Source organism: Phragmites australis, chromosome 14, assembly GCF_958298935.1.
Source record: "Phragmites australis chromosome 14, lpPhrAust1.1, whole genome shotgun sequence".
Classification (NCBI taxonomy): domain Eukaryota; kingdom Viridiplantae; phylum Streptophyta; class Magnoliopsida; order Poales; family Poaceae; genus Phragmites; species Phragmites australis.
The window spans coordinates 685,384-697,113 of record NC_084934.1 but is presented as its reverse complement, the minus strand read 5'-3'; the positions used below and the strand labels follow the sequence as shown (position 1 = coordinate 697,113).

The window sequence follows — 11,730 nt, the reverse complement described above, 5'->3', positions numbered from 1 at the left end:
TTTTACTGAACACTGCACGAGTTAGACACAAACTTTTTTATACGGAATCGGATGAAGACAAACTTTATATGAACATTTTAAAACTCGGCGAGATCTATAGCTTTGTAGTTGACAATTTTTTATTTAAGATCATTTAGCAAAATTATAATCCTCGACGAACTTTAGCAAAATTAGTCATTAGTGACGGATCATGGTTACGACGCGTTACTAATAAACTTTGGTAAAGAAGGTTAAAAGGATAAAATATCTAATTTTTATCATAACTATATGATAGTAGAGGTGGTAAGGTGGTGGTAAGATGGCTACACACGTGAGGAGGAGGTCGTAGGTTCGATTACCAAAGAACGCAAATTTGAAAATAATGTGAAAAAAGTATGGCTTGTGAGGCATATAGGATGAACATGCGTTGGAATGGCTCAGATGAAAAAAATATTTTTTTGACTTATTTTTGTCAAAAAAGAAAAAGAAAAATGATGATCGGTCGTTAGTGACGAGTCAAGATTACAATCCGTCACTAATATTTAGTCAATAATGACAGATCACAGTTGATGATCGGTAATTAGTGACGGATCAAAATTACAACCCGTCACTCATGTTCAGTACCCGTCACTATTGACTGAACATCAGTGACGAGTCACGGTCATGACCTATTACTAATGACCTCATTAGTGATATGATAAGAATGACGGGTATATCATTCATTCCTAATAACTTTTTCACGTAGTGGTTGATAGCTCTAATATCAAATGTCATCGACCAATCCATCAAATAATGGTCGGGAGGTAAAGAAGAAGAATCCAGCGAAGAGAATAAGATGCGGAGGAGAGTTTTCAGACAAAGTTCAGAGAATTCAGATGAGTTTCAATATTCTGTTACATCTTACCCTCTCTTTCTCGCCCTCATGCCTCTTTTAACATGGCTCTAACGGGTCCACTCGGCCGAAGGATATCGCGTACTAGGCCGGCGCGCTCTCGCCACCCGCTCCAGACCACTCAGCCCATCTCCCTTCCTCTAGCTTGAGCCTCCCTCTCCACCCTCCTTAATAGCTATGGTAGCACGCATGACAGTAATCTGTGAAATCTAACAAAACGTAAGCTCATTTTTGTTCTTCTTCCTCAAAAAGTGTACGTTCAGCGGCAAAATATACTTCCAATTTTTCAAACTTTTTGGATAACAAAACTCAGATTCGCAAATTGGAACACGTACAGCACCTGCATGTGAACACTGAACATTCCGTGTTCACACAAGATTTGACATAACATTCGAGTTTGTAGTAGCTAGTTGCAAAATCCCGAAAGGCCCAAGGATGCAAAGTTGCATTCATATGATATGTGCGTGCAACTTTATGCATGCAGACATGTCCGTTATACATCCGAGGAAGAAAAAGAAGATGCTACTCCAATTGAGATGCCTTCACTTTCAAGTAGAAGAACAAAACTATATGGAGTATCTCTTACCGGACAACAGAATATGTAAGTGGGTAATTAACCATGGAAAATTTAATCTTGCTTGCACAACATCACAGTGCAAAACTATGATTACACTTTCACAAATCAGAATTTGCATGAAACATGAAGGACAAAAAAATTTCTGAACTATACTGCGTAATGATATTAATTCCATGATTAACTGCATTAATTAATTAATCAGTAGAGTTTAGAACGATAACCTTGTGTAACCAATATTTTTTCCTAGGCTGCCTGCTATTGGCATGCTTAATATATATCAACCCTATATATGTGTATATATCAATTCTTCTCTCTGCCCAATCAGAAGCAACAACAGATATGATCCATCGATCGATGAAAATACGTAACTACTAGTATTAACTGACATACTTAATTGCAGTACTAACCGAGAATTATTAACTGGTGCATCATCTATCCATGCCTCATTGCCGGCGGCACCATGTCGTCAAGAAGCCCCTCGTCGACAATCGGAACACTAGCCGGTGGCGACGATACCGCCGTCATCGCCGATGACTGCGTCGACACGGAAGCCATCGACAGCGGGTACGCGCTTGCCTCCTGGAGCTCCTTGTTGCGGTGCAACGGCCGCAGCAACGATGACGGTGACATCGCCGGCCTGCAGGCGAGAGCGTTCTGAGCCAGGGGGAGCTGCAACGCCGGTAGGTGGTCGTCGTCGTTGCTGTAGAGGTGGTGCGCGGAGAAGGCCATGTGTCCAGCGAGGGCGGCGCCGGCGTGGAGGTGGGCGCGCGGGAAGGTTACGATGTGGTGGCAGTGCTGGCCCTCGTAGGTGGTGATGACGACGGAGGGGTCGTCGGAGGAGCGCTCCACGCGCTTCTTCACCGTGCACTTGCTGTTGGTGCACCGATAGTAACTCCTGCATGTATAGATATTCCTTCATTCATTCATGCACGTATACATATTCACTTTCTCACCGTGCGTAGACCGATCTAGATTGTAATTATATATTTTTGAACATACGATTGTAATGTACGTAGTGTAAATAGTAACTACGTATGCGTAGAATGGACTCATTGTATACATACACACCTTGGGAAGGGGCTGTTCTTGACGGCCTTCTGGCCATACTTCCTCCAGCGGTATCCGTCCTCGAGGTGGTCGATGTCGCTCTTGGTCATGAACGCGAACCGCGGCTGCCGCGCACGCTTCAGCCCCTTCTTCCCCGGCGGAGGCCTGCTCCTGCACATATACATTTATATATTGCTGTTATTAGGTAGCACTTAGCACCAATATAATTTATGGGTTACTATTTAGTCTTTAGTTAAAGTCAAATTAGCCGCATGCATGAAGCTAGATCATGAATTATATACTTACTACATATGATTCAACATATATAGGAGTATGTTCTAATTATGAAAAGCAGGAACTTGGCTCTATCGTGCATCTGTTTAATTAGGTTTTGGATTGAAGGCTAGAATGCATATTGCATATTGCAAATCCGTATGAAAAGAGAGAGAAGGAAAAACCGCGTGGCTTATTAGTGGCGGATGTTAAATTAGTGGCGCGCGAATCCCGGCGCAACGTCCGACGCGAATAATTTATCTCCCTCCATCCCATGAATATTTACGGAATTGCCCCTCCATTCCAAACGACGCGCAATAACATGCCACGTCCACGAACAGGCCACCGTGGCAAAACAAAATTACAACAAATACAAAAACAAATACGCAGAAATTGATCTATATAGAAAAAAGAAAGAGACGAAATGTGCAATTTCGTTAATCAAAGTGGCAATTACGGTTTTGCCACTCACGCTGGTGCTCGCCGGAGTTAGAGGGAGAAAGGAAAAAAAACGCAGATCAGAGTAGCCAGTAGTTGAAGCACTTACGCTGCCTCCGTCGCGGTGGCTGGCTTCACGTCGGCGTCCTCCTGCGCTGCGCCTTCGTCGGTGGAGCTCGATGACGCGCCACCGTCAACCGACACAGACCCGGTAGGCGTCTCCACCGCCTCCGAGGCCGGCGGCGGTGTAGCCTCCGGCGGATCCAGCGGCGGCAGCTCCCCGCCGAAGCCGTCGAGCCCGGCGACCCAGTATCCGAGCTCCGAGAATATTGCCGAGGAGTCGGCGTACGCGTCGGCGGACAAGGGCCAAGCGTCGCCGGCGCCTACACCGTCCCCGGCCATGACCAAGAATCAAAGATGCAGCAGCTAGCTCCGACTTCTTGGCTCTCTTTGCTGTTACCAATTAAGCTTAGTTTGCTCTTCCTCGTCTTCTCTTGGCTTCTCTTTTGGGGCCCGGCCGGTGGCCTTTTCAGTGTGTGTGAGAGAAAGAGAGACCTCCGATAAGATCCTTGGTTTGCTTGCGAGGGGTTAGCTGGGAGAGCTGCGTATTTATTTCACTCTCGCACTCGGGCTAGTGTACTAGTGTCAAATTGATTACTCATTTCATTACTTAATTTATTGCACAAATATATTCCTCCATCTGGTACATACTATATAGTTTGCCCCATCTGTTTCTCACAATATTTGTTCTTTTTTTGATAGAAAAAATTGACCGTAGTTTTAAGATATTTGTGTAATATTTCCACTCTATACCTTTATTTTAATGATGTTAAAGAGATTAAGTGATTATAGCATATCATTTAGAGATTAAGTGATTATACCCTAAAATACTTATTTACCTAGATTCACCAAGAGAGAGAGAGACGGGGAGGAAGATCAGCCAGGGAAGAGGGGATCTCTGGCGGCATCACGCCTAGTCGACGTGTCGCCTCGCGCACGACTCACGCGGATCTAGGCTGCTGTCGCCCAAATCCATCTTGGCCACGCGAATCCCTGCCTCTGCTTCCACGGGCGGCGACGACGCAAGAGGAGGTGGAGGCGACGGTGCGGGATGACGCGACCTCTGAACCATGAATCCGTGCAGAGGCACTTACGATGCGGGCATCGACGCACACATACGGGAGGCAACATACTACGACTATCGTTGTCTAGTGAACAGTACTGTATTCGGCTCCTCAGGTATCGAATATAGGTTGGATCTATCGTTTTTCGATGTCTCAAGTAGCAAAATCGATTTTTCGGTGTTTAAGGTGTTGAATACATGTACTAGATTTATAAATATACCGATATATTATCTATTTTGACAAATATAATATTTAGATTTTTGCTCAAAAGAGCGACATACAATCCATTGGATGCCTCCCTTGTCTTAATTTTTTTCTAGCTCCCGTCACCGATAACATGAACTGTCATCCATCACAAATCACCACCAAGCTAAGGTGAATTAAGTCGGGACCGTTAACAATCACCAACACAAAACAAAGGACGAGACGTATATGTATGATCGTTACGCATGAGACGTATATGGTACGGTGCAGCAGATGCATGCATGGAAGCGAAAAAAAAACTTTTAGGTAGTGTTGGATCGTCATGCATGAGACGTATAGACGCTGCTTCCATTCTTTCCAATTCCTATCTCCACCAATACAAGCTTAATTAGTTTCCAGTTTCTTGCACTGTCACTGCAAATTAACCGGAGCGAAGCTAGAGCTTTAAAGAGCTAAGTGCACACTTTAAAATATCAAAAGCTATATTTAAAATTATATGGTGCATAAGAGATGAAAGTGAATCTGTAATAACTGAGTTTTTTTTTTTTATGCCAGTGCATTCCGATAGGCTAGTGTAACTTCACCCCAGACTGCAAAAGCTAACCTTTATGTGTGCCGTCTCTTGCCAGTTGCTAGATCGTGTCTTGGCGTGTCCGGGGTGGTATCCCTATAATACTAGTGCTACACTAGGCACTAACTTTGATTTTATATATAAGCTTCGTTGTTTGGGAAAAGTTGGTCAAGGATATATGTACATGCCCGTTCACTGTGAACAAAAATAAAGAAAAATTGTCATTGCATACTACACTCTTTTCTACACTACTAGTAGTACTGAATTAGTGATCCATAATATATATATGGTTATGCTCCTTCGAGCTCGTCGATAGCTGTTTACCTAGCCAATATATACTGGTACATTTAAATACCAGTATTAGTGTAATGTAGTGATGAATTAAAGGATTTTTTAATTAGGACGCATAGCTACCTTTCTAATTCGGTAGTTCCGTTTTTTAGGTCTAAGGAGCTTCGTAGTGTAAGGAAAATAAGGTACACCGGCATGCACCGAATGGGTAGATATATTCCAAGCTATCTAGGAGCACTACTTTAATTACCATTGAAGAGAAATTCTTGATACGTATTCTAGCTAGCTAGCCGCGTTGTACCAAATAATTAATCAATGTTGCACGTACTAGCTGCGGAGTACTGTAATTTAGTTACTGCATCAAAATAATAATAAGTTAGTTGTCCAATAATTTAATGTGAAATAGCTGGTATACTGATCCAGTGATTAGAGCCGACAGGCCCGACACATCCAGTAAAATATTTCTGTCAAGTTGCACGCATATTTTTAGCACTGAAAAGTACTTCATGGAAGTTAACACACATATATATAGCTGATATTTAACTCCTACCGTGTGGCCCTATATATACTTGGAGAAAATAATTTTTTAATAATACAAAGTAGCTTTTTCGGCCTTTACACCGTATGATGCATACTTAGCAAAAAGAAATAGTGAAATATATAGTAATCGGGAAATCATCCAATGGATATGCTAGGGTTAAAACGCCACTCATTTGGAGAAAATAGTTATAATATATTTCCTATCACTCCATTTATTTAGTAGTTCATTCACTATAGTACGTAGTAGCTAGAGCGAAGCACATGGCGATCGATATGATATGATCCCGCAGCGGTGATTAGATTTTGATTCGCTGCATAATTAATTTTCGACTAATTAAATCGATGCATCCTTTCTGTGTGCTAGATTCGACTAATTAGTTTTTGATTTGATTGGATGGGCCGGTGAGAGAAGATCAATGAACAGAGTCGAAAGGACGGCGCGTGATTGACAGATGAGGAGGAGGGGACGGCCGGTGATCGCGGGCCCACCACGAATCTTCTGGCCACCTAACTTGCCTATCACGAAACCAGACGCACTCCATTCCTGGCCCCACCCTTTACTATAGCAAGCCTAACCCTCTCCTGTTATTAGATTTTTAAGATTTTAAATAAAAATAAAATAAATTAAGAATATATATTTTTAGTCTAAAATAGAAATAAAATAGTTCACTCAAATATTCTAGTGTACTAACATCTCGAGCTTTACAAATTCCTAAAGATAGAAATACTTAGTTTTAAGAATTTTTAGAGCTAAAACTCTGCCAAACAAACTATATATTCATCTAAAAAAAATTTACTATATTTATTCAACAAATAAATAACCACGCATTTTACGGCTATATTTTTCTGAAAGGTATGTCTCCGGAGCATTATCTTCCATGCTTACTAAAGGTACAACCCAAGACATGTCTCGCTAGCTTCATCACAAATTTTACACGCCAAGCACAGTTCATGGGCACTAGTACAATGTACCTTGCTGGTAGTAGCTGGAAAATGTACGCCGGCCAGGGCATGCAATTTTCAAGGGATCAAATTAAATTTGCAAAGGCTGATTTGTCTTAATTATCCAATAATTGTGTGCTTTGAAGGGATTTAATTAAATGACCTAGCTAGCTAAGTCACTAATTTCTGTATATAAACACGGGCATCTACGTTGCAAAAAAAAAATCTGAGCTTGTCTAATTCATTAATCAGTATATATACATTGCTCTTTTTGACCAAGTGCTTGGAACCAACTTATTTTGCACTCACCCTCATATATATGACCTAATAATAAGGGATAGATCAAAATATACAACTACTTAATTATATGTTAAGGACTTGGATCATAAGGTGGTTGTAGTCGATCCAACGACCTAGGATGGTGGTTGAAAAATAAGAGATGCAATTGCGGGTATTTATAATCTCTACCTTTTTAAGGCTGCTGTTATATAGTGTTATTAGCACGTATGTACACTCATTAATTCCACAACCAAGTACTCTATCCGTTCCAAATATAGGGCGTATTAGAATTTGAATAAATCTTTGAAAGTATATTTTGATCATTAATTTAATTTATAATATATTATCAATTGCTACGAAATCAATATCGTATTAAAAGATCTATGAAATATGGATCTATTAATTGATACAACTTTTGTACATTAAAATATGTGTATAATTTAATTAATTGTTAATTGAAATTTACGAAGTTTAACTTTTTCAAATCCTAATACGTCCTATATTTTAAGATGGAGGAAGTACTCTACTACTGTTACCGGATTCACGTGTATATCTATCTATCTAGCTAGCATGCGCATTCATGCATGTTTGTACAGTAGAAGAAATAATTATCCTAATACTATAAATTAATTAGTCATACGTATGTACGTGCGGTGTCGTTGCTATACGTAGATCAATGGCAATGGCATGCACGCACGTAGGATTATTTGCAGCAGGGGTGGAACCAAGCCCATGGCAAGGTAGTTTCAGCTCAGGGTGTAGGAGTTTCGTCAAGATGTAGCCTAGATAGTAAGAGTCTAACTCAGAATGATATTTTGATATTAGACCTAGACAGTTAAAGTTTAACCTAGGGCGTGACCAAATACTAGTTCCACCTCTGTTTGCAGCTCGTACCAAAATTAGAATTGTGCAAGTATGTACGCGTCGTCCTGCATCAAATGTACGGGCTGCTCACACGTACGTATGGCAGATTCATGGCCGGCTAGTATAATAACAAGCACCGGCCGGTAAGGAATCCATGCATGCGTGCAAAGTACACGTACACCCTGTCGGTAAACTGCGCTGCCGTGGATATAAATCATCCATATATTTGCCATGTATGAGCTTGTGCGTACGGGCTTAATGAGAGTACATATTCATTGCTTTGGTCCATGCCAAAATGCCACACATATATAAAACAACTTTTAAGTTAGACAAGTGTGGCTTTTTTTTTTTTGGCAAATGTTATGTTTCTTGCAGCAGTTACGATTCCTAAGAATGTTCTTATTTTTCGTTTGAAAAGCCAACGCCAACGTTAAGATCAGTCTCCTTCCCCCTTTTGGAAGCAGAGCTGAAAAAATAGGAAATTCCAATGATTCTTCGAATCTGAAACAAATCATGCATGACAGGTCTGAAAATCGGAGGATCCGGCCGTGCCGGACGTGCACATTGCTCAATTTCTCCCTAGCTAGCTCCATATACTCGGGTCGTATATGGGCTGGAGTGAATTCAAGGGCAAATTTGTCTTTCCATATGTCCGTTCCATTTGTGTCAGCCAAATATATATGCTTATTACAGGCATCCAGTCACCATGTCGAGTTGGCAATTTCGTCATTTGGAAGTTAGCTAAACAAAGCGACTTTCCTCTGGAAATATTTAATAAAATAAATCAAGAGTAACCGTCGAATAAATAATTACAAGTTAATTAAATAGTGATTTTTAACTAACAGCACTTGGCACCGACACACTGTTGTTATTTTTAATTTCGTTATAATCTCCTGGAAGTAATTTGATGTGAGTGGTGATGGGTAGGGTAGCTGCCTGTGGAAGTAAGCTCTGTGATTGGAGGACAAAGAAAGCATGGTTTGGAAGCTTCTGATGAATGAAAGTGCAAGGAGCACACAAAAAAGTAAGATTGTTTTTTACTCCTACCATCGGTTTCTGTCCCAACTAATTACTGATCACATTGCTCTTTCTCTGTCCAAACTTACGTGTCAATTTGACCGACACTGTGCCTTTCTTTCACCTCCAGTAACTTTGTTCCATGTGATACGTAATTTATTTTTTCTTTGGAGAATTAATAAGGTGCTTGACGAGGATTTAATAATTAAAATTTACTAAAAATACGGTATATAGTAAAGATAGATCACTATCGTATAAGTATAATTCATTTGCTCATACGGTAGGTTTCGTAACCGCCGTGAGATAAATAAGGCATGCACCAATATTTTAGATAATTCATAGTGTTCCACACGAAAACCAATCCCGGATTAAGCATGATTCCTCCAAATACTCGAATGTAACAAAATTTAGGATCGTTACACTTAGAGATTCCGATTACAATATGTATCCCTGGTCTGGCTATATAAGTAGAAGAGGGGTATGTCCAATGGGGGATGAGAAAAGAAGCGAGGTTGGAAGTCAAAAGTTAGACAAACAATATGAAGCAAGTCTAGTCGGATAGAAGAAGAAACAATCCATTGAGATTCATAATAGATTTGAGTCACGATTAGATTTATCTGATAATAACTCCATAATCTAGAGCATAGGAGAACTCTTAGGATTAGATCTAGACATATGTAACATACCAAATTTCCAAAATTTCAAAAATAAAATAAAAAGAAAAATCTTTCTTTTCTCTTTGGACCGATTCCCCCCCCCTCTCTCTAGGCCGACCTCTCCCATGGCCCATCTTTTTCCCTTTCCCTCTCATGTCCACCCGCTCCCCTTTCCCTCTCCCCTGGCTCAGCCCGACCGCACCTTCGTCTTCCTCACGCGCGCGCATAGGAGCAGCACCCCCTTGTCTCCTTCCTCGCGTGAAATCCGACGATGCGCCCGTCCCCTACCTCCCGTGCGCTCCCTCCGAGGCGGCAGCGCCACGCTACACGCCGGCCACTGGTGAGTCGTGCTGCGTGTGCACGCAAGCGCTCCCCACGCCCAACCCCTGCCCTAGAGCCTCCCGAGCATGCCATCCCCTATCATCGCGCCGCCCGCCTTCCCCCATAAAATGGCACTCACCCACACCTTGCCATTACAGCCCCACCAGATCCCAAGCAGGTAGCCACCCTCTCCCTCACTCCCCTTTCTCTGTCTTCCTGCTAAGCCATGCCACCCCCTCCCTCGATCTCACCCTCTGGCTCAAATCCACCGCCGTCGAGCCACTACAAGCACCACCTCGACCACCGCCACCCTCTCTCGCACCTCTCTCCAACTCCCCCTTGCTCCCTACCGAGCTCCCCATGAGCTTGGCAGGCCACACCCATGGCGGCTTGCCACCTCCCTATCTCCACTTCCTTCCCCGCTTGGATTCCTCGCAAAACAGGTTCTCCGTGTCCCCCTCTATCTCCCTGTGCCCTCATCGTCGAGAATGGTGATCAGAAGGCCCATTTCGGCGAGCCTCCAGTGAGCTCACCGCCACAAACTGGAGACCGAGCGACGGCACTGCCCGATGCTCGTTCGGCCTTGACGCCGCCTCCACTGTCGTCATCTCCCTTTCACTATCTGTGTTAACCCAATAGGTGGGACCGGTCACCGATGCCTTCAAGCGCTGTCACCCCTTGGACGATACTAGGCCACCACAGCCCAATAGCCAGTCCAACCATGACCCGTCAACCAGAGGTTGGCCTATTCACACAATACATGGCCCGTCTCCCTAAAACCACCCCAAATGAACAGTGTCCACCCATAAGCACAGTACCATTTTTCCTTTTTCTAGATTTATTTTTGGAAGCCCATTTCTCCTCCGTTTTAGCTCTGATTTCGATGATCCTTTTACCAATATTTATAAAAATTTAAGCCCTACCCACTCTCATCAATTTCATAATTTTTGGAATTTATTTGTATGTCTGTATATATTTATTTTGTTTGTGTGTGCTACGTCATAGAAGTTAGAGCGTTCGAGGAGGACGAGGAGGAGCTAGGAACACAACACTTCGAGCAGGATCCACTCGAGGACTTCAGCGGAGGCAAGTCTCAATTTATTTTCCCTTGTTGATTATATTAAACCCGGATTTTATCACCACAACCCATAACACTTGTTTTCTACCAAATAATTGCATAAAGTATTACTTACCAGCATAATTTAAATTGTTGATCTAGTTATGTCCTATTTTAAATTACTAGCCTGATTGCTTTGACCGGAATATAACCTTGGTAAACCTAGGATTTCTGTCTCAGCGATATTAATTATGCTAAGACAAACCCCTTGCTACTATCATGCTTAGGACTATGTGTTACTCTGTTATTTCATGCTCTACTATAATTAGTTTTGCGAACTATATGAAAACTTGGTGCTTTGTTGATGTGTGTGTTATCGGGATGGGACGACTTACCGAAAAACTAGTGAAAAAAGAGAACCAGTTAGAGCTGAGGCAAAGCAAGGTTCCCGCAAGGAATGCCTTTAGAGTTCAAGTGCTGCCTGTGTGGCACGTTTAACGTGGAGATGTTGCCTTGACTCAATTAAGGATCGAGTTGGTGTGACATATCACCTAGTCTTCTAAGTACAACCACTCGACCATGTATGAGACATGGCTTAATCTAAACCCTACTAGTTAGTCTACTAGTCGTCCGGAGGTACGAGTGCAATGGGAGGCCA

At 42.2% G+C, this 11,730-nt stretch overlaps 1 protein-coding gene across 1 annotated transcript; it reads right to left on the bottom strand.

Moving 5' to 3' along the window:
- Positions 1-1,482: 1,482 nt before the first annotated feature.
- Positions 1,483-3,775, bottom strand: LOC133890965 (probable WRKY transcription factor 57). The gene is made up of 3 exons (XM_062331629.1): positions 3,316-3,775; positions 2,517-2,666; positions 1,483-2,343 (listed from the first exon to the last, which is right to left on the bottom strand). The coding sequence occupies exons 1-3, from the start codon at positions 3,606-3,608 to the stop codon at positions 1,881-1,883; spliced, it is 906 nt and encodes a 301-aa protein (XP_062187613.1). The 5' UTR covers positions 3,609-3,775; the 3' UTR covers positions 1,483-1,880.
- Between the last annotated feature and the right edge of the window lie 7,955 nt (positions 3,776-11,730).

Excerpts from the sequence above, each read along its gene's own strand:
- LOC133890965 (XM_062331629.1), bottom strand. The coding sequence starts at position 3,608 with ATGGCCGGGGACGGTGTAGGCGCCGGCGACGCTTGGCCCTTGTCCGCC. Across the intron at positions 2,667-3,315 it reads GCCACCGCGACGGAGGCAGC|GAGCAGGCCTCCGCCGGGGA; the intron begins GTAAGTGCTTCA and ends GTATATGTGCAG. Across the intron at positions 2,344-2,516 it reads AAGAACAGCCCCTTCCCAAG|GAGTTACTATCGGTGCACCA; the intron begins GTGTGTATGTAT and ends CTATACATGCAG.